The sequence below is a fragment of the Ctenopharyngodon idella genome, chromosome 1 (genome assembly GCF_019924925.1).
Source record: "Ctenopharyngodon idella isolate HZGC_01 chromosome 1, HZGC01, whole genome shotgun sequence".
Taxonomy (NCBI): Eukaryota; Metazoa; Chordata; class Actinopteri; order Cypriniformes; family Xenocyprididae; genus Ctenopharyngodon; species Ctenopharyngodon idella.
The window spans coordinates 4534043-4561529 of record NC_067220.1 but is presented as its reverse complement, the minus strand read 5'-3'; the positions used below and the strand labels follow the sequence as shown (position 1 = coordinate 4561529).

Here is a 27487-nt window from a genome sequence, read left to right as displayed (position 1 = left end):
CGGCCACATCCTAACCCTACCCCTATATTTAGCTCAAGCTCCACCCATCGACTGCAGAGCAGCAGTTTCTCCATGTTGAACCGCACTGAGATTCTGACACCACCTGCTGGTGACACGAGGAACTTCATCCACTTTACTGATCTGAAATCACGTGCTGGACGTTTACACTATCAACAAGCGAACATACTATAATATCGTTTATATATTATGTTGATATTAACATACTATTTATTCAAATATTTTCACTAAAAGTCTCGTCGTTTCGGTGTTGAGTGAGTGAATGAGTTGTTTCTGCTGTAAAATCCTCTGACTCTCTCGGGCTGACAGGATTCTTCAAACACACGAGTTTGATCATCTGGATTGAGTTTTCTTCATGATGCGAGTTGGCTTGAACTGAGTTTCTCAAAGCCTGTGTTATAACGACAATAAAATCATGATAAAAGAGTCAAACTCTTCCAGAGCACACAGCAGCGCGGATCATGTAAGTTTCTCAGGCTGGTCGTTACCTGTGCGCACGCGCGTCATATGATGCACCTGTTTTGGGGTGGAGTAATGATGATGACGACGATGAAGGAGGAGGAAGAAGAGAGCGGAGGAAACACAAGCCGGTGTCTGGGAGGGTCACAACTACACGTTAAAGCGTCTTATGAGATAAAATGCAGTGTTGAACCCTAACCCGCGCTAACCCTAACCCTCATCCGTGACTTTATCACTTTTACACTCGCGCTGGTTTCGGTTCGCGTTCGCTGGAGTTTCATCGGATCATCATGAGGCGGATGGTCGTTTCGGTGCTGCTTCTGAGTCTCCTGATCTCAGGTGAGCCTGAACCTCACACCACATCTCTCTCTCTCACACACACACACACACACACACACACACACACACACACACCTGTTCAGTTCAGGGCGAGAAAACCAATAATTCAGTGACACTGTGAAGGTAGATCAGTGAAACAGGTAACAGTGTCTCACCTGTTGATCGCGTCCGTATCGATCACGTGACCACTGTTGACATCATTCCAATTAAAAATATACAAGTATTGAAAGAATGACGGGATATAAATGTTTAAAACAACTTAAAGCACTCAAGAGTAAGAAATTATGGAATCTAGAGAAAAAAAAAATGAAAAGAAATAAATAAACAAACTTATAAATGCTTCACCTCTCAGGTGATCATAAATGTTTATTTGAAATCCAAAAGATTCAAAGAGATGAAGTTTAAACGAATATTTTTCTGAATATTCTCTTTACAAACACTGAAACTCAGTTTGTTTGGAACCAGAGAAGAATTTCCTGCTCTTTGTGTGATTTCCAGTTTTACAGGTTTGACAGCCTGTGTGTTTCTGTTTAACTTACACACACACACACACACACACACACAGTTTTGACTGCACTGACACTATCAGATGAGAACAAAACTTGAACTGAATAATGTTTTTATTGTCTTTTTAGAGCCGCTTTACATCAGAAACTGAATTAGTCTCATATCTGATGAAGTTTGCATCATTGATTCTGTTATTTTCCTGTTTATTACTGTGAAGCTGCTTTGAAACGATCTGTTCTGTATAAAGCGCTGTAGAAATAAAGCTGAATTGACTCTTGGTTTGTTTCAGGGATTCTGTCGATCCAGGTCACTCTCTCTGAGACAGAGAAACGCACGACTCTCTTTGCTTCGGTCATCTTGCGCTGTGATTTTTCCACCTCCTCGCAGCTTCAGAATGTGATGGTCACATGGAAGTTCAAGTCCTTCTGCAAAGATCCAGTTCTGGACTACTACTCCACAGGTAGAGCTTCAACATCAGTGCTCATGATCTCAGTGCTGGAAGCTTCTGTATTGGGTTGAGTGGATCGGTGTGTGCAGATTCACCATCCAGATCTGTAGAGGAGAATCAGAAGAACATGTTTTGCATTGAACTATTATTATGTTGAACAGCAGACGTTGTTCACGTACTAACATACTAATATGTGTCTGTTGTTCTGCAGCGTATCAGTCCGCCCTTCAGTTGGGTCAGGATCCTGCCAATGACTGCGTGGACTCGCAGCGCACCGTCCGAACCGTGGCTCAGAAACTAGGATCCAACGAGGCGGTGTTGGGCGCCGAGTACAGAGACCGCAAAGTCTACATTCAGAACAGTGAGTTGATGCACAATACTGAAAAATGAGATTGCAGGTTTTACTTCAGCGTCAGAATGTTGATGGATTCTGAACACACAAACCTGAGCCAACGTGAAAAATCAACATGATCCTTGAGCTTCAGTTCAGTTTCTCTACTGTAAAGTGACCCAACTAATCAATTCAACTAGTTCCATGAATGATTATTGTTTTGATTGCAGTCTGATTCCTCTGACTGTGTGTGTTGAACAGAGGCAGATCTGGTCATCAATGAGGTGATGTGGTGGGATAACGGGATGTATTTCTGTGCCGTGGAAGCACCTGGAGACACAGTCGGAGATTCAGACAAAGAGATGAAGCTGATCGTGTACCGTAAGTCCTGATTACTAACGTGTCCATTAAACACAGGAGAATCATCATTTGGCAGATGCTTTTATCCAAAGTGACTTAAATTGCATTGAAGGTCAATATTTTATCAGTTCATGCATTATTGGGAATCAAACCCATGACCTTGTGCTGCGAGCGCCATGATCCGCCGTCTGAAGGAGTGTTCTGTTTGTTGCGTTAGACTGGCTGACGGTGCTGTTGATCGTGTTGGGAGCGCTGATGCTCATCATCCTGCTGTGCGTGTGCTGCTGTCAGTGCTGTCCGCAGAAGTGCTGCTGTTACGTGCGCTGCCCCTGCTGCCCGCAGACCTGCTGCTGCCCCGAGAAGGGTTCGTACTGACACGTCACAGCGTCCACTCCCTCACGGAGCACACTAACACCATAACTCACTGTGTTTGTGTTGATGTGTTTAGCGGTCATGCAGCACCGGCTGATGAAGGAGGCGCAGAAGGCCATGACGCCGTGGATGAATGGACAGCCGCTCTACGCACCCATGAGCAACCACAGCTCCTCTTACCAGATGAACCCCATGCTGTACGCAGGTCAGTCCAACACAGGCATCCTTCTGGAGTCTGGGATGGATTTCCAGCTCAAACAGGTTCAACAAGGAGAATTCATGAGAAACTGATTGGATGGTGAAAGTGTCTCTTATTGTAGCAGGATTAGTTCACTTCAGAATAACATTTGCTGATAATTTACTCCATGTCATCCAAGAAGGACCAAATGTCAGTTTCAGTGCAGCTTCAAAGGGCTCTGCACGATCCCAGACGAGGAATAAGAGTCACGCGTAGGCGGAAGAACCGAGCGACTGTTTACAAAGTGAACGTGCAAAGACTAAGTCAAACGGCCTTTACAAAAAAAGGTAAAACAACGATGTCCGACGATTTTCGTCCTACCGTGGTACTTCCACCTACGTCACGCGTGACCTTTCCAACGTGATTACGTAATGCGTGGAGCATCGCAGAGCAGTGCAAGACGAGCATTTGTGGTTAAAAAGTATATAATTTTTATTTTTTTTAGAAAATGTCCGATGGTTTCTCTAGATAAGACTCTTATTCCTCGTCTGGGATCATGTAGAGCTCTTTGAAGCTGCACTGAAACTGAGAAAAATGGAGAAAAATCCTGGAATGTTTTCCTCAAAAACCTTAATTTCTTTTCCACTGAAGAAAGAAAGACATGAACATCTTGGATGACATGGAGGAGAGTAAATTATCAGGATATTTTAATTCTGAAGTGAACTAATCCTTTAACCCTGTGAAGCCCGAGAATCAATGAGGTCTTTATTACAGTATTGCAGATACTTATATCTGCCAATAATGTCTTAGTAAGATGATATTTGAATACACATAATTTTATGATCAAAGCTCTGAAGTTTTAAAACACATAATGCAATACAATGATTGAGATACAAACAGATAACATTCCTCAAGAGCCTGATGATCATATTTGATACTCATGATTTTTCTAAAAAAAAAAAAACCCCTAACCTAACTTTGACAGTCATACTGTGTGTGTGTGTGTGTGTGTGTGTGTGTTTATAATTGAATATATTTTCAGAAGCTCATTTAAGCTCATATGACACTTGGTTTCATGTTTTGCTTCTATGCAGTCCAGACATTTTTTTTTTTTTTTTAATGTGACGCAAGGGCCGCTGTGTGTTTGTGTTCTTCTAACTCTCTCTGTTTTCCCTCGTCAGGTTCAGCATCAGGGAAGGGTCACATGACGCCGGTTCAACTGCCGCCTCCACACATGTCCGTTAACATGCCGCCTCCCAGCATCCACGGCAATGGCAGCGTTCACGGGACCAACCAGGTGTTGGACTATCTGGAGGGTCAGGTGCGCGGCATGGATGTGAACGGCCCGCTCTTACAGCCGCAGCACATGTCGTCCCCTCCGCTGCACATGCCGCCCCCTCCGCAGCACATGCCGCAGCACGTCCCCTTCTCCGCCGGCCCTCCCAGCATGCTCTCCGGCCTGGATGATGGCCCCGCCTCACGCAGGTTCCCGTCCGGGTCACGAGGGGCAGGACGCTCCAGCGGCTCGTCTGCCTACAGCGCCTCACACCGCTACCCTCGGCCGGTCATTCCGCGCAGCTACAGCCAGGAGGACGTCCTGGACAGCCGGAGCCAGTCCGGAGGATTCCGTCCCCGCTCGCGATCCAGGGACGATTTGCTGGCCTTCGATCACCGAGGCCCGTCCAGGCGGGATGATTATTCTCCTCCGCCCCGCCGCGGCTCGTGGAGCTCGGCCAACGAGGAGAACAGCAGACGCGGAGGTGCTCGAGGAGCTCGGGGAGGCGGATGGTCCGATCATCCGCCCACTTACAGCGAGTACGAGCCCGGGAAGAAGCCAGTCAAGCGGCCGGAGCGCTTCTCTGTAAGAGTCTGAGCGGCTCACGCATTCACTAACACTGCTGTGCTTCTCTAACACTGTCAGTCTGCTCTCGTCACACTCTTAAACTAACATGTCTGTTGTTCCGGTGCCGTTAGTAGATCCAAACGTCTGCAACCACATTGGAAATGTAAATGAATGTAAGATGAATGCTTTCTTTCTCATTCAAATCTTAAAGGGGACCTATTATGCAAAATTCACACTGTGTTTACACAGTTTACATGGTGTTTGCATATAACTGTGTGTTCACGATCACCCTATAATGGTAAAAATCCACACACTCCTTGTTTATATTCCCCATAAATCATAAACAGTGTCTCAAAATGAGTTTTCTATACATTGTGACATCACAGTGTAACAGGCCCTGCCCATGACTCTGCCCTATTAGCATAGCTCCTCCCCTGAGTGAGCAGCACACAGTCGCCATGTTTAACGAGTGGAAACACAAGAACGTCTCAGCTAAGAGATCTTCTGTGATGTTCTGTTGTTGGCTGTATCAATGAAAATCAAACTTAAATGGCGGCGCTGAAGTTCAAAGAGCTTTTAAAAATGCATCTTGCCCATGTCTCGAGTTTTTAGATGTGTAAATGTCCCCTAATAGGAGAAAAAAGAAAATAATGGAAAAGCAGTGCAGTGTAATGCAAAAACGCTTTCTCTATTCGAGACGTGAGCTATTAAAGCTCCGCCCTCTTCTGGAAAGGGGGATGGGGAGCAGCAGCTCATTTGCATTTAAAGATACACACATGAAAACTGTGTGTTATTGCTTCCGTCCAAAAAGGGGCAGTTGGGGCATGATATGATAAACGATCTGTGGGGTATTTTGAGCTGAAACTTCAGACACATTCTGGAGTCACTTTATATTAATATAAATCTTGTAAAAAGGGCCGTAATAGGTCCTCTTTAAAGTAAACATGAGAAATGAGAACACAGAACAGTGAATTTGTCAGTAATTGATCATGTGACTGTTTGTACAGACATTCCGATGTTGTTCTTCCACTGCAGATCTTTATCATCTCAGGTCGTGCTGAACATGATCATCAGGTTTAGTTCATGAAGCTCCAGTGCAAATACTAGTCATGTTCCTTTACCAACTGAACTTAAGGGTTTTAAATGAACTATTTTCTGTATTCTGCCAAAAAAAAAGATGATTTTCACTAGTGCTGTGTGGCGTTTGGACCCTCCTGCTCCTTCACATCCGCACAGATCCTGATCAGAGACTCGTGAGATCGTCTGTGGTCGTTGATCTTGTGTTAATGTCGCTCTCCTCTTCTTCTGCAGGATAAGAGTTCTCGCAGCGGCACCAGCATCGTCATCTGAAGACCAGCATCTGGAAGCTTCTGTGTTCACGAACACACAATTGGTTTTACGGAACATATTTGAAGGATGTGATTCTTTGAACAAATCATGGATTTCTTTTTATATTTTTGTGCAGATCAGTTTATACACTTGAATGTGAATATGAATGAAAATCCTCTTCTAGTACATTATGACATTAGCTGTGGCGTTTCTTGGGTTTGAGGATTTATCTGTGTAAATATCAAGTCTTTTGTGTCAATATATTTATTCATATATTGATGTTTTTTTAGCAACCATAGCATATAATGCAATATAACGAAGAATTGGGTATGAGATTCTGAAATGCTAATTATCATGTCCATAATAAGTTATTGATTGTGATTTGTGATTGTTGCTTTTGAGCTTCAGTCTCTGGCTGCATAAACACAAGGAATAACTTATACAGAAGTGTGTATTTATGTTTTATTGATCGTGCTCAGGTCCAGCTGTTCTTTAGCCTTTCTGTAAATAACGTCTTTATGGAACTTGTTACTGCAAAACCAGAATATTTTTTCCGTCTTGCCTTTATAGCATCTTTATCTGAATAAGTGAACAGCTTCTGTAATGATGAAAGACTTGTACGTGTTCTATTTTTCGTATATGAAGGACTGTCTGTTAATATTTTGTCTTTATATCATGCATCTTATGTAGACAGAATTCTAACTTTTTCCACTTGCATAAATAAATCTGCGAAAGCAGCATATGCTGACATGTTTGCATTTGAGTACATCATCATCCTCATCATCATCATCATCACAACAATCCCTTCATGCTTTCATCTGTGAACACAAACGGTCAGAGCGCCATTATTTGTCTCGCGTTGCCGGAATGTTTGCAAGGCGGTTTCACAAAGCAAAATAAAAGCTGAAAGTTAGAAATACTATATTTAAATGTTACATTGTATCATTTTAGTACTGTTAGTTCCCAGCGTTTTCTGTTTGTGTACGGCGCGTGCGCACTGCGCACCAGCAGCGTCGCGTCGCTGATGGCGTCATGTGACGCAGCGTCGGTTTGCCACGTCGGTCTGCAACTGCAGCGCGAGGAACTTCTGCAACTTTGTGTTTTGCATTTTAAGGCCGTTAATAACGAGCAGCGCGCGACTGCAACAACACGCGAAACACAATCTCCACACGGTCTCATCAGAAACTCCTCACTGTATCATTATTTCAGAGAGAGAGAAACAAATGTGGTTGTTACAGAGTTTAGGTGACTGATGTCTGCGCTCATGATTGGTGTGCGGTAAGTGCTACTTTAATTATTGATTTAAGTGTTAATCATGTGTTCAGTCATCATTTACAGTAATGAACATCAGCTCAATATTCATGTAGTTCAGTTAGGGTTAGTTCAGCTACCAGCTGCAGACCAATGATTCTGTTTATTTCCTGTTTGTGTTTAAGTTAGTGTATGTTAGTTCGTGTGTTGTTTAGTGTTAGTCTGGCGGTGACTGGGGTTCAGCCGATAGTCTGCTTATAGTAGTAGTTCAGTCAGTCTAGATATGAGTGTAGTTCATGTGTTAGTCTGGTTGTGAGTGTAGATTAGTTGTTAGTCTGGTTGTAGTGGTAGTTTAGCTGTGAGTCTAGTCTTGGCTCTGTGCATCATAAGGTGAGTCCCATCTGTTGTCTGGATGAGCAGCTCAGCAGGTTTTTGTGTTCGTCATTCAGGGGAGTTTAATGCTGTTTTCTTCTTACACACTTCAGCTTCATTGCACTTTAACTTCCTCTTTTAGTGCAACAGTTTAAACAGAAAAACTGCTGCTTTGTGTCAGATGATGAAGCCTTAATTGATCAAAAACCTCTGACCTTTGACCTCTGACCTGACTGTGTTTCAGTGGAGTTGATTGAATTGATTCTCTTGAATGACTGTACAGCAGTATGTCCTCTGACATGTGACTTCACATCATGTTTTTATTCACCCAACTGCTGCGTTTGTTACCAGGTCAATAATGCTGTATCTGAGTTGTTCTCTGGTGATCTGAACAGACGGCTTGTGTTTCTCCTGCAGTGGCCGGGCTGCATTGGGCCGAGACGTGAGGACGGTGTCGCAGGGAGCCGCTGGTGGACATGCCCGGGGGCCGCAGGGGTCCCAGTAGACAGCAGCTGAGCCGCTGCGCTCTGCCCTCGCTGCAGACTCTGGTGGGCGGCGGCCTCAGCAATGGGGCGGGGCTCAGGTGCAGGTGAGGCGCTGCTCCTTCTCGGTTTCTTTTGATTGATGTTCTTCACCATGAAATGAAGTTTGATTAGGTTATCGAACTTTGCTGGAGTCCCACTTAGACAGTGCAAATATTAGGGTTAGCAGTCGTATCAAACATTTAAGCGTCATAGTCAACACGTTAATACATCCAGTGGGTTTTTAAAGAAAGAAAACAATGATTATGTGGATGACAGTTATACCCCCAGTTTCACAGACAAGGCTTAAGCTAGTCCCAGACTAAAATTCATGTTTGAGCTGTTTTAACTGAAAGCAACTTGTACTGACATACCTTAAAATATGTCAGTAGCATTGTTTTGTCTCAAGATGAACACCAGTACTGCTTTTATTGATACTTAAATACCCTAATTGAAATAAGGCCTAATCCTGGCTTAATCTAAGCTCTGTCTGTGAAACCGGGCCATAGTGGAATAAATGTGCATATCTGCATAAAGACGGAGGCGTTTCACTCACAAAACAATGAACAATACGAAAAAACTGCAGATGCAATTATTTAGCTAAATCTTGAACGGCATTATCTACACACTGATGCATGTCACATGTGAAGATTACCACATGACTGTAATGAACAATTTTATGGCAGCTCTGACATGTGAACGCTGTCACTGTCTGCTTATGCTTCAGTACACATCATTTCAAAGCAGCTTTACAGAAATTCATCATGATAATGTTTATAATGTCATTAAATACATTAATACATTCAGTGATGATGTAAATCATGATCAGGATTAGTGTGAACGGCTCCAGTTCGGCTTCTCGGACAGTTTCATAAGATCTCACGCACACAGCAGAACATAGACGGAGTTTGATGGAGTCTGTGTTTGTGATGTGAGAAGATGAAGCCTGCACTAGTTATCTGCTGACTAATCGTTGCCTGTTAGTCAGTCCTTCCAGGATTTCACTTAAAATGACTGAATTTGTGGCAATATTTACAATGTTTTCACAGAGATCATCGCCCCCAGTGGTGAAACATTGAAATCTCGAAACACTTATGATGTAATGAAGCCTCGTATACTGAAATCACGTGACTTTGGCAGTTCGATACACGCTCTGAACCACTGATTCGAAACAAAAGATTCGTAAAGCTGCGAAGCTTCATGAAGCAGTGTTTTGAAATCACCCGTCACTAGATATTGCTGAGTAAAGTCATTATTTTTTTTTTTTGGCTCACGAAAAGTATTCTTGTCACTTCATAACATTAATGTTGAACCACTGCAGTCACATGAGCTGTTTTAAATATGTTTTTAGTGCCTTTCTGGGCATCTGAAAGTGTAAATTAACTTGCTGTCAATGGAGGCCTCACTGAGCCATCGGATTTTATCAAAAATATCTTAATTTGTGTTCTGAAGATGAACGAAGGTGTGGAACGACATGAGGGTGAGTAATTAATGACAGAATTTTAATTTTTGGGTGAACTAACCCGTTAAGTTTTAAGGTGGCACCGGCCCCTGATTTGGCAGTGCTGTGAGGACTGACACTGAGCTTGAGTTGAGATGCAGATAATATTAACTTTTATTTTATTATTAATAAATATTAAAAATATATACTAGGGTGTGGAAATGGCTAATAAGCCAATAAGTGCTCCTCTGCAGCATCTACTACAGTGGTAATTTATTCTTTTTTATTTCTAAATAAGTGTTTGCTTTCCTACATCGTGAAACCTTTAGATTTACAAATGGGGACAAACTATGAAGTATGAACAAATAATGTTTTGGACATCGCATTAAAAATAACATTCAAACTGGGCGATATTTAAAGCTTTGAAGTGCTGGGAAAAGTTGTGTGAAGCAATTAAAAACATTAGACCATTTCTGCCACAAGTTATTTCTGTTAGTGTCACAATGTTTCTCATGGTTTCCAGATTACACGTGCGCTGAGAAGAACCTGCTTGAATTCACCGCAGAATCAATAACATCGCTGTGAAATCTTGCGAGAAGCATTTAGGTTAAATTTGTCGCAGTATTCTCTGTTAAACCACAGATATCAGATCAAATATCAGATATCATATCAGATCAAACAGTGTCCACAGCTGCACCGTTTCATCTGATATCTGTGGTTTAACAAAAATTTCTGCTACGAATGTGAACGCTTCACAAGATTTCACAGCGATGAAATTCATTCTGCGGTGAATTCAAGCGGGTTCTTATTTAATGCGCAGCTCTGACAAGCTGCGCATTAAATAATCGCAGCCTTTGCTAAATCGCGTGCGATTTAATCACAATAAACTGTGCAGCCCTAAGTGTCTTTTAAACTTAACTAAGCGAGCCAGAGGCGACAGTGGCGAGGAACACAGTGACAGAAACGGTGACAGAAACGGAGAAAAAACTTTGGAAGAAACCAGACTCATTTGCTCAGTTCTCCTCTGGCCAGTGATATGAGTGTTGATAAAGACGCTCAAACTGTTTTACTGATCCGTATTCTTCAGTAAACTCTTTTCTCTACCATCGTCCAGCTCCTCGTGGGCTGGAGAAGAGCTGATGTGACCTGATGCGACTGACTGTTTTGAATATCAGACTCAAATCTACTGTTTCCTGATGGAGCGAGAGTGAAGAGACGCACGCACTGCCCTGATGTGTCTGAATCACTGACTGCTGTTTGATAGCTGTAGTTAGATGAAGTGTGTGTGTGTGTGTGTGCGTGTGTCTCTCGCAGGAACAGCAGTGCAGTGGGTCTATCAGCTCCGCCCCTCACGGCCCTCATCACTCCAGAACCCGTCCGGCATTCCCGCATTCCCGATCTTCCTCTGGACAGTAACCTGCTGTTTGAGTCACTGCTCTTCCTCTACCTGCTGGTGGCGCTCTTCGTTCAGTACATCAACATTTACAGGACGGTGTGGTGGTCTTCATACAACCAGCCAACAGCCTCCACCTCAATGGTACACACAAACACACGAGTGGAAAATAACAGAATAAAGTGATGTTCCTGTTAATAAAGTATCACTGGTATTATGACTGTCCTGGACACAAAAGGAGATGTTTAGCAGGATGTTCACGCTGATCTTTAGTGATCAGGAGCCAAAAATATAATCGAAGCACCATGAGAGTATGGTAGCAGTCGTCTGTGTGATTATATTCCACGTCTGCTGATGTCACATGATGCTTTGTGTGAGAAACAGACTGAAGTGAAGCCTGTATTTGATTGTTACACCGAATTAATGGCTTGTGTGAGGAACAGACCCAAATGAATCATGTGATTTCAGAAGACTTGGAATATATAGCACTTTTATTATAGTTCCTGATACCTGATTCAGAGCAGCATGAACATTCTGCTAAACATCTTTTATCTTCCACTGAAGAAAGTCATACGAGTGTGTGTAAATGCTTTAATTTCTCATGAGCGCATGGATCATGATCTCTAGCAGAGCTTTCTATATGTGATGATAAAGATGTGAAATAAACTTTCTCTGTGTGAAGAACTACCATCTGATGGACTATCACCTGGCTGTCTTCATCACCGTGATGTTGGCCAGAAGACTGGTGTGGACCATCATCTCTGAGGTGATTCAGTGCGGCTCTTATGAGTGTGTCTGCAGTGATAAACTAAAGATCACAGATGAGGCTGTTAACTGTTCCCTTTCTGCTGGGAAACCGCAGAAGTATATGATATACATCACACTGTTTGTAGCTCAGAGGGAACGTATTTGCATGTGGCACAGAGAGAGAGAAAGTGTGTGTGTCTGTGTGTGTGTGGGGAGGAGGAAGTTTGAAACGGTTTTTGTGGTCTGTGTGTCACATTATGGCATGACATTTGCATGATCATCACTGTGTGTGTGTGTGTGTGTGAGAGAGCCTCAGGAAGAGTGTTTCCTCATGAAGATCTGCTCTGGTGTTTCAGGCGTCTCAGGCGTGTCCGTCGTCTCTGCTGCGGTACGTGGCTCTGATTGTGGCCCGTTTGATCCTGCTGACGCTGTGCGGCTGGATCCTGTGCTGGACGCTCGTCAACCTCTTCCAGCGATACTCCGTACTCAACCTGCTGTTCCTGGGTTATCCGTGAGTCGACAGGGGAATTCCAGTCACTGAAAGTCCCTGTTATCATCATGCTCTGAATGCCGCAGCTGAAGACTGCTATTGTTTTCGGCTGACTGTTTTTTATTTAAATGACAAATAAGTTTGGAATATCTTGGCCTGCAGTCACGCTGCTCCGTACATGTCAGTGGTTCTGTAGGTCCGTCACACACCTTTCTGTTGTTCAAACATGACCAAATTTGACTCCAGTCATGTTCAGTCCAGTCTTCACATCACCATTTAGATTTTTGGTATTCAGCAACCTAATGGAGATCAATCATCAATGTGTTTTTGACATGTATGATTGTCACATTGCCCTCATGTGTTTGTTGACGGTTCTATATGCTGGTCAGAAGTTATGAACTCTGATGGTAGATGATGTCTTCATAGCAACCTTTAAGAAAATGAGACCTAATGAATCCACTCAATGGTCAAAGAAAACTTTGTAAAACCATTTATCTGGACAATTCAAAGCCATGTAAATAAATTTAGTTATGATTAGATTTTGTGTCTGGCACTGTGCTCTTTATGAATGCAAATGCTATCATTAAAAAAAATCCTCATCCAGTAGTCACAAAGAGTCAAAGGCTGTGTAACCCTGGTGCTCTCGTACGTGTCGTTGCTGCTTGCAGCTGTATTTCTTTGAGTGTTGTTGTGTAATCTTTGGGTTCTGTGTCTGTGGTTCAGGTTCGGAGTTTATGTGCCGCTGTGCTGCTTCCATCAGGAGGGTCGAGCCCAATCCGTCCCACCCGACTGCAGCTTCTCCGAGCAGGACGGGTCCGACGGGCCTCTGCCGCGGCCCAAAGACTTCCTCACGCTACTGCGTGAAAACCTGCGTGAGCAGTTCTCTAGCCCCGCCCACAGCCCCGCCCACACCTGCCCGCCGTCCCCGGAGCTGATCCGCAGCGAAGTCCAGGAGCTCAAGACCGACTTCAACCGGCGCATTAAAGAAGTGCTCTTCAACTCGCTCTTCAGTGCTTATTACGTGGCCTTCTGCCGCTGTGGTTCGTCAAGGTGAGCCGGCGTCTGTCGTCCGATTAGCTGTTGTTCAGAACCTCATATTTCAGGTTCATTCACCCTGCCGACAGAATGGTAATTGTTCTTGCAGTGATTAAAACCCTGCAAATGTTTGATTACCAGTCCAGATCTTTTAAGTGATATAGTTCACTATTGGAAGGACATTGGCTATGTTTTCATCCACCTATTTTTATGCAAATTTTGGGATTACACTGGATGGAAACACCAAGATGCACATAAATAATAAGAAAGTGCATAAGAAGCAAATGCACTCAATTGAGGCGGATCCTTAATTTATCCGGTAAGAAAACATGTGCATAAACTATGATGGAAACACATTTACTGAATAAATCCTTCATAAACTCATGTGATTTTGAGGCTGTGATTGGATAACTGGACTAACCAGCGGACCAATCGCATCGCATCATCTCAAATGTTGGTTTGGTGGTTCTGAAACGCCTGAGTCAAAGTCTGCCATCAGAATGATTTGGTTTAATTCCCTCCAGAAGCGTCTCACACGATTGTGTTCCCAAACACCAGCATCCGAACGCAAGATCACATGACAGTTTTTGTGTTTCGTCTGACGCTCTGAGACCAACTCATTTATGATGGAGGAAAAAGAGCCCGATTGAAGCAACTTAGATTTTTATTACTGATAATTTGTGCCAGTTTCCCAGAAAGTGATCATTTTGTTCTCTTGAATGGATGGAAACTCTGTTAAATTTGCAACATAACATAATGACACAATGAATGATGACAGAATTTTAATTTTTGTAGTTGCATAAAATTCACTTCATGTTTATGTGTGTGTAAAGCTGACTTGATGGTGCTTTTAAGGGAATGAATTGGGAGGTGCAGATGTTACTGTTACCGTTGTTAACATGTTGTCACATAAACCTGTAAAGCCCAGAATGTGTAACAGCCAATCAGATTGGAGCTTGTGGTTTTGACACTTTGCATGCGTGATGTTTTCCAGAGTACGCAGTACTACGACATGCGCTGGTCGTGCGAGCATCTGATCATGGTGTGGATCAACGCGTTCGTGATGCTGATGAGTCAGCTGCTGCCGCCCAGTTACTGCGACCTGCTGCACCGCTCCGCCGCACATCTGGGCCGCTGGCAGCGTCTGGAGCACGGCTCCTACAGCAACGCCCCGCAGCACATGTGAGTGTTCAGCACAGATTCTTCAGGTTTTTATAACAACAGTTTATAAATGGAATATAAGCCGTGATGTCAGTGGCGTTCTTCTGTTGTGTTCAGCTGGTCTGACAGCACCATCTGGCCGCAGGGAGTTCTGGTTCGACACAGCCGCTGCCTCTATAAGGCCGTCGGGCCGTATAACGTGGCCTTGCCCTCTGACGTCTCGCACGCCAGGTTTTATGTGAGTGTCTGTCATTTCTCACCCTTTAACTCAGTATGATGACATGAATGCAATAGTAAATTAATAATTCACTCCAGAATGAGATCTCTGCTGGGTGTCTGTGGGTCATTTAAAACTCGTCCGCTCATGTGCTGTTAGTGTTTATTCTGTGGAACAAATGGAGCGTTTTTGAAGAATCTCGTTCCAGCTGCTAACAGTGAATTAGAGTCTGATGCTTCAGAGGATGGAAATGGTTTGCCTGTTTTTTTTTTTTTCCCCCTCAAACAAATTAAGCACAAATTCTGCGGCCGTCTTTAATCATTCACTGGTCGGTCGTGTCAGTCACCACTCAAACAATGAATTATGGGATAAAACATCTGTTGAGTTGAGTAATGCAGTAGTGTGTTGCTCTGATGAAGGGTTTGGCTGTGACTGTCATCACGACTCTAGTGTTAGATCAGGTTCCTCAGATTCGGCTCTGGAGGCTCACTGTCCTGCAGAGTTTAAAGTCCCTGATATACTCACAACGAACTTCTTTTTCATTCTCTTGGGGGTAAAAAGAAGGTTCAATCAAAGCGTTCACTGCGCTCTCCTAGCTAATTAGGTGCTGAGGCCTTTCTTTTTAATACCACGATGCAAAAGGTCTGCACTCTAAAATACATTTTATTGATTTGAAACAGGAGGATTCAAGGACAAACGTTTTGGCTGGTCTGCCTTCGTCACTGTCCTTGAATCCTCCTGTTTTAAATCAATAAAATTTATTTTAGAGTGCAGACCTTTTGCATTATGGTAAAAAAGAAGTTTGAAATATGTGACCAGCAGTATACTGTTAGTGAACGTTTAGATGAATATGTAAATATGTGCTGCACTTTCTTCTCAATAACAAAATAAACACAACAAAAATGAGAAAACAGCAGTTCAGAAAACACGTGATCATAGTGATGCGGATATGTTCGCAGCAGCTCTGTGATTCAGCTCTCTTGTCACGTCACATTTATTTATACAGCACTTTATACAATAGATTGCTTTAATGCAGTACCTTTACCGTATTAAACATGAAGAACAGTGTCAGTGTCTCTTCCAGTTAGAAACAGTGTGTTCATTTTTTACTCGTGTCTGACCTCGACTGAACAGGTCAAAAGTACCGCAGAAGATTCACACCTCAAAGAAGGTGGAGCCTCAGAGCCACACCCATCTATTACATCATCACCACGGACCAAAGGTAGTTCAGAGGTGTTTAGCAGCCAGAGTGAAAGTCCACTTTGGCAAGCTGTTTTGAACTCCAAACAAACTTCTTTTTGGCCTAATTTTCTTTGAAATGATGTCACCCCAGTTCGTTCTTCAATTTCACAAGTATATCGGGGTCCTAACCCTGATCGAACTCACCTGCAGGGATTTATCTAGTAACTCTGAAGAGCTTGATTAGCTTGTTCAGGTGTGTTTGATTAGAGCTGGAACTAAACTCTGCAGGGACTGATTTTAGGAGCTGTGGTTTAGAGCAGTGCTTCTCAAACCTGTCCTTGGGACGTCCCAGCGCTGCACATCTCCCTCATCAGTCACACCCGATTCAAGTCTTGCCATCTCAATGAGTTGAATCAGGTGTGTTTGATGAGCAGTGTGCAGTGCTGGGACGTCCCATGGACAGGTTTGAGAAGCTCTGACACTAGTTGAGTTGTGATCGTGTGTTTATCCTGAGCTTCAGTTCCTCCCGCAGAGCTCTGCTGATCGTTAATGCTTTTTGTGTTTTCTCTGCTGTAGTTTCTGTTCCATAAGCCACTGCGGATCCTGAACCTGCTCATCGGGATCGAGTCGAGCGTGGTCCTGTATCAGCTGTACTCGCTGCTGCGCTCCGAGCGCTGGAACCACACGCTGTCGCTCGGCCTCATCCTCTTCTGCAACTATTACGTGCTGTTCAAGCTGCTGCGGGACCGGATCGTGCTGGGCAAGGCGTACTCGTACCCGCCGGGCGCCAGCCTGGCCGTGAAGATGCAGTGATGAGACTGAACTCCTCTTGCTTTTGATACCGTCTATTTTCATGCAACCTTTGTATCTATTTAATAAGATATTTTATTTTGTATACTGTTACACACAACCAGAACACAGGGCATTACGTTTACGGCACAATGTCGTATCCTCTCTCCCCACGAGCTGCGCAGGAGGGAGACGTCTATGTTTTGTAGCCCGCGTCTCACATGACGTCCAAATTCAGCCAAAGATTGAAAACTAAAAAAACTGGAAGAGCTAATGCTGGCCAATCACAAGGAAGGACTGGACGGGGCGGCCCGGTTCACTGAGTGCTGACGATCATTTCCACTGTTAAGTATTACCTGTTGTGTGTCCATTTTGTTTCAGTCAATCTTTGTAGATAAACAGCACCGACAGGACTGATTTTAAAGCTTGAGCAATCAGCATCCTCATTTCCTTCTCATGTTAACTCTGTGCCAAATCCCAGGGGGCCGCGGGCCATTCGCAGTGGGCGTGGCCACGTGAGCTCTGGGCGGAGCCCTAGACTGTCAAGCTTGCAGTATTTTACAAAACCGCTTTTGTTTCAAAGTGCCGATGACATCCAGAATAAATGACAAAAACAGCCTGAGTGCCTGTTTATCTCAGATCTGATCAGTATCATCACGAAACTCAAGACATGTCTGGGTCATATTTCACCCCCAAGATCAAAATAAGAAATGATCAAGAAAATGAAACCTATTTTTAGCACCTTGAAGATTTTCTTGACGACATGAGGGTATGTTTGGGTTTGTTATTTGATTGGGAAATTAGCTTAATTTGAAAGTGTGAAAAGCCTTAATCATGGAAACAGAGCCTGTTTTTTTCAGGTGAAATATACAAGTGTTGTGCCTTTTTATGTCTAATCTGAGCAGTTTCTCATACATGAGTGGTGCTATTTTTTGCAAAAGCTTTTAATGTTTTGTAACAGAGGGCATTTAAAATCTCAATGATTAGTGCCATAGAATGAATAAATGTCAAAGTGCCGATCAGGAGCTGATATCCACTGATTTACAGTGAGTGTGGATATCTGCAGTTCTGTCTCTCACCACTAGAGGGAAACAAACGGTTGTAAAGCAGTGTCTCATACAGTAGTTCTCAGACATTAGGTATGCATTCAGACTTCAGTACATTAGAGAAAACGAGAAGAGTCGACAGAATCTGTGGCAGCTGCTTCAGTCCTTCAGTCTCCTGAGCTCTGATAATTCCTGTAATGGTCACACTATATATCAGCTGTCTTTAACTGTACTTTCATAAAAGATAATTGTTAGGTTCAATGTGCTTACTGTGTTGATGTTGTATTGCAAACACTTGTGCTGCTATCAAGGTGGGATACGGGTGAGGTTAGGACAGGTTTGGTGGTATGGGAAGGTTTAAGGGTGGGATAAATGAATATGCAGAAGTACAATGTAAAACATACACAATAATTGTATCAAATGATTAGTGCATGTACATAGTAGTTAAAGACACTTGATATAAAGTTGGTCCCTTTTGTCTTTAAGAGCCTTCAGATAAAAATCAGGCACTCATAAAACATTACTTTGCTATGTTTAAATGGGCATCAATGAAGAAAGATTTTTTTGGCACAACCTTCCTTACTTTTGTACAATATGTATTGTTTGGCTAAACAAGTGTCTTAAAGTGTTTTAAGCCAAAGAGTTCGTTAGTTAATGATTGTTCTTGTGTATTGCTGGACTGTGCAACTCTCCTGCATGAAATAAGAGTATCTTATGTGCTAATAAAGTGAAAGCAAAGCTGTCGGCGGCTCCTCAACCTTCTCTACAGTCCACATAGTTTCCCTTGATCCAGTAGCAGATCTGGGCGAACTTGAGGGGAGTGATGCGCACCGCCACGTTGAACTCCTGAGGCGTCCCGCTGAGATCCACCCACTGGTGTCCGGAGAAGATCCCGATGACCTTACGCTCCCAGCGCCGGCGTCGGCGGCTCCACATGCGGGCGTAGACTCCGGACCCGCTGGCACCCGGCTGAGCGTCGCAGCGCTGGTACAGGAGGTCGTAGGTTTCGTCCCCGGCCTCGCAGAAGCGGTAAACCAGCTGACCCGGCCGGTCGTTGTCGAACCCGGAGAACTGCACCCGTTTACCGGGCAGCTGCGTGGCCACGGGGCTGATGCCCAGCTTCATGTGCCTCCGTTTGTGTGCCTTCTTCAGCTCCAGCAGGGCGTAGTCATAATCCATGCCAATGTCGTTGGCGGTGCCCTTTATCCAGCCCTTCGGCACGTGTGTGCGCTTCACTCGGATCCACTGGAACTTCATCTTATCTGGTCTGGTGCCGTTTCTGCCTGATGAATCTTTCTGCTGTGGTTTCAGGAAACCCACTCTCAGCCGCTGGGCTCCTTTCACATAGTTCTTGCCGTCGTGGACGCAGTGCGCCGCCGTCAGCACGTGCCGATCGCCCACTAACGTACCCGAGCATCCGGTCGACAGCTTGACGGCTGTGGAGAAGGGGTAGTTCAACAGGAAGTCCTGCCCAACAATACTGAAGCGACTGTCGTGGCCGAAGATCTGACGTTTGGATCTGGAGCGAACGGCAGGCGTCTTGTAGAAACTGTTGGCATCAAATCCGTAAATGCCCACCGCCGTCTCGGTCAGCTGGCCGCTGGAATGCAGCGTTTCGTAGGACAGAAAGTGCCGCAGGTCCCAGTAGCTGGGTGCAGGCGCTTGCTTGTGGCAGTCCGGCCCGCAGGAAGAGGTCACCTCCAGCTGAGCCGGCTGCAGGAAGTGAGGCGGCGGCCGATCTTCCGTCTGCTGCGGCCAAACCACGGGCACACGCTGGACGGGCCACTGAGGCCGCTGGGACGAGCCGGCCGCACCGCAGAGGAGGAGGGTGAGCAGAGCGGGGCGAAGCAAGGACGCCATGAAGACACCTGAGATAGAAGCAGACACGTCTTAACTTCTAGCAGACTACTTAAAAATGAGTGAAACAAGATGTTAAAGAGGACCTATGATGCTGTTTTCCCCTGTTTTGCTCTTTCAGCATGAAAAAGCTCTCCAAAGCTCCTCCAGCAGGAGTTCTTCTCTATATCAGTGTTTCTGAACTCCTGAAACGCCTCCATCTTGAGTTTTCTTCACAATATTCCTCATTTAAATAATTCATACGCAGAATAAAGGGGCGGGGCCTGGTTGAGTTAGATAGTAGTGTGTTGAAACTGGCGGTTAGGGTAAGGGGCGGGACATTTCCCAAACACAACACACTTCTCCAGTCGACCAATCAGAGCACATTGTGCTTTTCAGAAGGAGGGGCTTCATAGAGACAGGAACTAAACAGCGTTACTGACAGACTGGATGTGCATACTATCCGCCCTAAATAGTATTGAAAATTACTAATGTCACATACTATTTAGGATGCACATTGAGACGCAGGCAGAGGCTGTGTTCCACTCCAAATTGTACTTCTCTCCATCTCATGGACCCTCAGTGCCTCATTGCGTCATTGCTTATGTTGCATGAGTGCCCACTACTGGCGGAACTCGTGCATAAGGTTTAAATGAAATGCACTAAGCTCTTGATCACTATGGAGCTGATTTATTATTTAAACCCCATTTTCACTTATTTTTTCACTAATTTTTTTATGCGCCATTCTATATGCATATAAGTTGTTGGAGAAAATATATAAACTCCTATAGGTATAAAAAAAAAAAGAATAGTATAAACTTTAATTGTGAACATAAGGTAGCTACAAGTATTATGTGATTAAATCTCAACACAATATATATTATGCAATTAATTCTCAAAATAATTAATATATCATACACTTCAGTTAAATGCGATCTGCTATGATGTCACAATCAAGTTGAATTGTGGGATATATAGCTGCTTGAAGTGTATATATGAAGTAGACTCGCTCCCTCTGGGTACGAGGGTCTGTCCATATAAACTTCCCTCGTCCACTTCAAGAAGTGGAACACACTTCAAAATGGAGGCAGGGATTCCCCCGAGGGGAAGTGCTTAGGGAAGTTGGTGAGTGCCTGTCTAAAAGTGGAGTGGAACACAGCCTGGGAAGAGAGCAGCTGCAAGAATATGGGGAAAATAATGACCCTACTAGTTCGTTTAGACCATCAAAATATGAGGAAAATATTTTATATTTTTTGTAAATATTTTAAATTTGAGGGAAGACCAAAATACTAAACACTGGAAAAAAGCAAACATTGACTACAACAACATTTTGTTGGTTCTCTCTTGTTCTTGCACATATTCATAATTTCATTGTACAACAGCCTGGCAAAATCAAAATTATGTAAACAAACAACCAAGTCCAAGCAAAACTATACAATATGACTACAAAATCTTTATTCAAACATAATGAACAGTTAAAGGGTTAGGGTGTCAATTTTCATACGCCGGACACTTTTGGCCGCTACTGTACTGTAATTCTTCAGTTAATGGGTTCCAGACCTCTGTTACTAAGGTCACAAAACAGCCATTCTGTGCCAAAGGTCAAAGGTCTAAAACACAGTCTGCTGTTTAACAGGTGAATCATGTAAAAGCTTTTTAATACTTTCACTGTCAGATGATGGAGTGAGGCATTTACAGTGATCAGGGCTTCTGGGGTTTTCTTTATTCACCAGGGACTGAATTCATGGAAATATTTCTGAAGGATGAGTGCTTCCATGACAGCAATGAAAACAGTTCGAGACTTCAGCTGTTTTACCGAAGTGAAATTACCATGGTTACTAAACAGATATCATTCTGAGTACGAGCTTTGTTATAGAGACCCAGAACGCTTTCACATCTTCATCACATGGACAAGATTAAAACCCCACAGAATCTCTGATGAGATGAGCGTGATTTACACGAGTTTAGAGTTCGGATCATATGAATAAGTGTGTTTCGCGCTTCTGCCTGCAGATATTTAGTTCTACAGCAGATCAAACTCAAATAATGACGCCAAAACTCTCGTTTATAAATCATCATCATGCACAGAAAGAGATGAAGTGATTCTCACCTGTTCGCGCGCGCAGGTGTGTCGGATATAAACGATTCCAATGAAACAAGATCAGTGTTTCAGGACATGGATGAGAAGCTCCTCGTCGACATTTCTCCTCTCATCTGCTGTGCTCGGTTCGCCTGTGTCGTTCTGCTCGGTTCTCCGCTCCGCTACAAGTGAATGTTCGTGGGCGCGTCGCGCTGCGATTCATCCGATCACGTGACCTGAGATAAAAGAGCCTTCAGATCATCTGCGGACATTATGATTCAATCTTCTGCATGTTTGTTTTCGGATCTAGTGCACTGATTCTCCTAGAAACTTAGTAATGTCGTTATGTTTCATTGTCTTTTTTTTATTATTATTTTTGACCTGCGTTAAATATAAATGAACCAAAACGTTTTAACAACGTTTTATTTTTATTTTCATTATATAAAATCTCCTTCAAACTGCGTGAAAAGCTTCCCGAAGCATCTGTCCAGTTGTTTGATGTCTTAATGTAACTTTATGCTGGTTTTACTGCAGTATGAATGTAGAATGAATCGAATCACTTCTGAAATTAGGAGGCAAAACTTGTGTGTTTCGTTTGAGTAAATTTGAGATTAATTTATCACTGGATGTTCATTAGGTTTAGGGGTTCATGGAGCACATTTACCAATGGTTGTTCATTTTTGTTATATATGTTATGGTTGTCCAGTTTGATCCATTCAGGTAGATATGCAGACCAGTTGCAAGCATGACGTCACATTGACAGGGTAATCGGCCAATCACAGCAGGCGGAGGCACTTCATCACATTATTAACCTCCATGACCCTATAGGAGAAAATAGATGTATAGTCTCCATCTGAAACAGCTTAGACACGAGTGTTTTATACATGATTTGTTCTTGTATTTCATAATGCTTTATATTATTTTTGTGCTTTTGATAGTTTTCTTTCTTTTTTAACCAGAGAAAAGCCCCTGTATGTCGTCTTCAGTGTGCAAACAGCTGTTCGAGCGACATGCAGTGGACGACAATGCACAATGTGAGATATTGTATCCCATAATGCAGTGCGCTTGACTTGACCTTCCATTTTCAGTGTGAGAATCAACATTAACCCTGATCTCACTGTTTGATCAGAATAAGATCATGCAAAACAACCATTCTTATTTTCAAAATGATGCAGAGTAGTGTACTACTGAAGAGTTTAGCATTGCATACTACAGACTGTTTCTCGAACTGCTTTATAAACGGAACAGGCCGTGTGCAGCGCTCGTGTTCTCCTCCAGACTCGTGCTCCGCCGGAGGACGCTGACATTATCCGCAGCGCAGTGGTGGGCGACTCCGTCTTCAGATGAAAGACTCGTCTGTCTCAGCGAAGACTTCATGTCTGCAGACACTTCTGGAATTCTCACTGATCACCGAGACACTCGGACACTGATCCGAGGCCTGCTTTCTCAGCACACAGATCATCTCTGTGTTGTGTCCAGTATCATCGTTTGCAGTTTATAACCTTTATTTAGTCACATTACAATCACATTTTCACCTACAGAAGATGCTTCATGTGAGGCCAGATATAAGACCATTAAAAAATACTCCTTTTGTTCTCCACAGAAGAAAGAAAGTCTGGAACAACATGAGGGCGAGTGAATGTGGAGAAAATGTTCGTTTTGGGGTGAAATTGCAATATGTGAGCTGTTTCTTTAAAGCCATTTTTAATGCATTTTTGCAGATTTTTTTCTGAAAACCCTTTTTCTTTATTCAGTCATTGATTATCACTGGTGGAAAGCTGGTGTGATCGTGAGAATCGCGCTGAATCACTGCTCTGGCACGAAAGCCCAAGTGAGGAGGTGAAACATCTGCGTTTGAGATGTGAGAGAGTCGTATGGAGTCAATGAGAAAATAGTTAAGACACCTGATGTTTGCCAACTCAATATAAACCGCCTCATAAAGCTGTTTTCCCCACAGAGCCATGCCAGAATGAAAAACTACTGTGCATAAACAAAATTCCTCTTCTTGTGTGTCTCAAATAAAATGGCTGTTAATTTACCATTTGCACTTTTGTGCAAGTTAGAAATAAGAACATCTGTTTTTTGACATTAGAAAGCGTGACATCATTTGTAACGGATCCATGTTTGGAGTTGGAGTTCAGCTGGTGAGGAGTTTCCAGGCCACCGAAACCCCCCGCGCTTCCCACACGAGTCAGTGTTCGTATGATCGTGAACGCTAGGCTGGACACTGACCAACAAGGCCTGTCCAAGACAAACCAAAGCGTTTGTCACTCATTCAGATGCTCTCCAAGCAAATTCCACAGGGATTTGTGTTTGCCAACAGCGGCTCATGCCAGCCGATGAATACATGAGCGAGAGGCTGCAGAAAACGCCCTGTAGTCAGTCGAACATTTGAGATTTAGTGAAAGCTTTTGACATAAACACTGTGTTTTAAATGGTTAGGAAAAAAATCCTCAATAAGTAAAATAAATGAATAAATTAACCCTTAATAAATGTGACAGTCGCTATGTTTCCATCCAAAGCTGCGTATTTAACTTGTGCGGCAAATTATATCGCATAAAACATTTCAAATAAAGCAGCGTTTCCATCTCATGTGTTCAAGAGAACAAAATTGTCACTTCCTGGGAAATTGGTATAAAATATCAGTAAGAAAAATGGAAGTTGCTGCAATCGGGCTCCTTTTTCTTCCATGGTAAGACTTTCACCTCCTCACTTGGGATTTCGTGCCAGAGCAGAGATTCAGCGCGACTCCAGCACTTCTCACGATCACACCAGGTTTCCACCAGTGATAATCAAGTCTTTCATCAAGACCTTCAGACTTGTAACCTGAAGGTCGCGGGTTCGAGGCTCAGTATCGGCAGGAGTGAATGAACAGCGCTCTCTTCCACTCTCATTACCCACAACTGAGGAGCCCTTGAGCAAGACACCGAACCCCCAATCACTCCCCGGGCGCCGCAGCAAAAACGGCTGCCCACTGCTCCGGGTGTGTGTTCACGGCGTGTGTGTGTGTTCAATACTCACTGCTGTGCGAGTGCACTTGGATGGGTGAAATGCTGAGCACAAATTCCGAGTGTGGGACGCCATATTTAGCCACACATAATTTTACTAAATGACTTGCGTCTCAGAGATCTGTAAATAAACACATGAGGCTGTTTGTGTCACATGTAGTCTGTTTTGGTTTTGTTTTGTCTGTGTTCTGTTCTGGTTTGGCCTGCCTGATTTATTAGTTAGTTTCCTAGGTTGTTAATTAGTTCCATCTCACCTGTTTCTGTTCTCTCTGATTACGTTAATTATCCCTGTGTGTTTTAGCCCTGAGTTTCATTCTGTTCCTTTGTCCAGTATCGTCTGTGTTAATGTCTTGTGTTTATTTTCCTGCAATCTCCTGAGTTTTCCATTGTGGATTTATTAATTAAAGACTCTTTTGTTTTCATCTCTGTTATGCACATCATTACAGCCACAGTTCCTGACAGTTTGTTGTCAGTTCAGTGTAGTTTTTAACTGCATATTTTTTTAGCCATGTGTTCTTACTTTTTTTCATATTGATCTAAATTAATTTAATTAGTTTAATTGTCACTTAATGACATTAGTGGAGACTTCCAGAGTTTTTGAAGTTCTTGATGAAAGTGTTTAAGTGAGTTTTTATGTCAGGGAACATGTATGAATGGCAGAATATTGTCGTCTTGTGGAATAATCCCTCAGATCATATTTATTAGGAGTTTGATATGAAAATCTGTTTGTTTGTATGAAACAGGAGAAGAACAGAATGTTGCTCCAGTGTTTTTCTCTGTCAGTCCAACAGTGTCGCATCCAAACTTCTGATTTATGTCTTTATTTCAAGTTCAAGATTAATATCTAGAACAAAAAGGGAGTGTTTCTCTCCATCTCGCAGGGCTTACAGTTGTTTAGTGTTGCTAATGTCTGTTTTCAGCTGTATGTGGATGGACTGTTTGATCGCATGTGATGATTCATTAGCAGCTTTAACTAAGTAAACCATCACTAGTACTAGTGCTGATAGTGATGTGCTGAAACCTCCCGCACTGTTAAAGTTCAGTGTGTCGATTGAATGAATCTCAGAATCACGTTTGTTCTTATAGCTGTGGTTTATGAATCCTCTGAAGGGACGGTGTTTTCCTCCCTGATCATGAGGACATCAAATCAAATCTCACGTAATCAGATCAAAATATGCAACATAGTTCGTCATATTGCTGCTGGATTAAAGTTCCTGTGGTGCTCATTGTGAACACCGTTTGATTTGGACTGGTCATCGCTAGAAGTGAAAACGTACATCCAGCAGTAACACCTGAAAAACATTTTACCATTCAAAGAGAAGTGAACACAAGTCTGTTGGGTGTGGCGATGATTCATCTGAGATCTGGGCTGAACGAGAGCAAACACGAACACAAACTCTCTGATCCAGCGGTCCACATCAAGCGCTCTGGAGCCTCAGTGTTCAGTTTAATTATCCATGTGTGTAACGACAAGCCTGGAGCTCAGTATCATTGTGAAGACTATATGGGTTGTAAAATGAAAGGTTTCTTTTATTAAGCTAACCTACTTGTGGTTTGCACAGTATCTGGTGTTTTCTGAGCACACTGTGACCTGACCATTAAAGTAACATTTGCAAAAAAAAAAAAAAACAATTTTTGCATGTGCACAATAACACTAAATATTAACGTCCCAGAACAAGTCCTTTTAATGTTTATTTTTCAGCTGATCAGTTGTCGGCCATCACTGAATTAAATAAAGACATGAGAGTTTCATTCCATTCCATCATCTCTGACGTCATCGCGAATAAAACATCACGACGGCAGCGCTGAGCGCTCACTTCCTGCTATTCATGTGTCTCTGTGGGATTGTTTGAGGTCAGATGCCCGTCTGAATCTAGCGTGGGTTTGTTTTGAGCACAGAGCGTTCTCGTGCTCCATCCGAGGGAATGTTGGGTGTGGACGGGAGGTTCAAGAGTGAGTCAGAGAGACTCTGTTCCCTTCCTGACATGATCCGACTCTTCCTGAGAGATTCCAGCTGCAGTGAGGGAGCGCTGCTGATTCACACATCCATCCATTGATTGATTGATTGATTGTGCAGATATTTTGTGTTTCATGAGAAGAAATGCAGGTGTTACGCCAAATTTACACAGCTGAGGTGGAATAGAAGCGCTTCTGAGCTGGCATTGAGGTGTCTTTACACACTGGTTAATGCTGCTCAGAGGTGGCATCAATGCATTTACAGCAACTTCAACTGCATACTGATACTAGGGGCTGAGGTGGATCAGAGCTGGCATGATTTAGTCTGCTTTTTATCCAGCTTATGTCTTTACACAGAATTTGTGAGAAGGCACTGAGCAGCCTTAACTCGTCTGTGTAAAGAATTACACAGAGAGATCATTACATGTGTTCATGAACTTATTTTATGCTGCTCAGATGCAAATTGGGCCTGTGCACACCCTGTATTGAACACACACACACACACACACACACACAACACTGTATTCAAGCACAGAGATCAGTAGATTTCTCATGTAATGTGAATGTTCTGTTATTAGTCTCTGAACAGAACCGGACTCAACAGCTTGTTAATGCAGAGATGTCGCTCTGTTTTGGACTCTGAAGGTACGTTTCTCAATTCCTTCACAAAGTTTTGACAGCAGTCTGTTTCTCCACTGTAGTTTCAGTCTGTGACCCAAAGCGTCCGGATGGGCCTGTGACAGAGGGCGACTGCAGCCACAGGATCCTGTGTTTTTGT

At 43.3% G+C, this 27487-nt stretch overlaps 3 protein-coding genes across 3 annotated transcripts; 2 read left to right on the top strand and 1 right to left on the bottom strand.

The window, feature by feature from the left end:
• The first annotated feature begins 561 nt into the window (after window positions 1-561).
• On the top strand, window positions 562-6932 carry ildr1a (immunoglobulin-like domain containing receptor 1a). Its single transcript, XM_051900444.1, has 8 exons — window positions 562-816; window positions 1613-1783; window positions 1983-2132; window positions 2364-2483; window positions 2680-2826; window positions 2911-3039; window positions 4194-4873; window positions 6167-6932. Exons 1-8 carry the CDS (start codon window positions 768-770, stop codon window positions 6203-6205), a joined length of 1485 nt encoding a protein of 494 aa, XP_051756404.1. The 5' UTR covers window positions 562-767; the 3' UTR covers window positions 6206-6932.
• Window positions 6933-7212: 280 nt separating this feature from the next.
• tmem39a (transmembrane protein 39A) lies at window positions 7213-18571 on the top strand. Its single transcript, XM_051900457.1, is given in 10 exon segments — window positions 7213-7462; window positions 8159-8396; window positions 11084-11306; window positions 11845-11928; window positions 12266-12420; window positions 13123-13427; window positions 13430-13449; window positions 14429-14616; window positions 14713-14833; window positions 16571-18571. Coding segments are annotated over 9 exon segments (1446 nt in total). The 5' UTR covers window positions 7213-7462; window positions 8159-8283; the 3' UTR covers window positions 16808-18571.
• LOC127516158 (serine protease 23-like) lies at window positions 17710-21979 on the bottom strand. Its single transcript, XM_051900532.1, has 2 exons — window positions 21776-21979; window positions 17710-19697 (listed from the first exon to the last, which is right to left on the bottom strand). The coding sequence occupies exon 2, from the start codon at window positions 19687-19689 to the stop codon at window positions 18583-18585; it is 1107 nt and encodes a 368-aa protein (XP_051756492.1). The 5' UTR covers window positions 19690-19697; window positions 21776-21979; the 3' UTR covers window positions 17710-18582.
• Between the last annotated feature and the right edge of the window lie 5508 nt (window positions 21980-27487).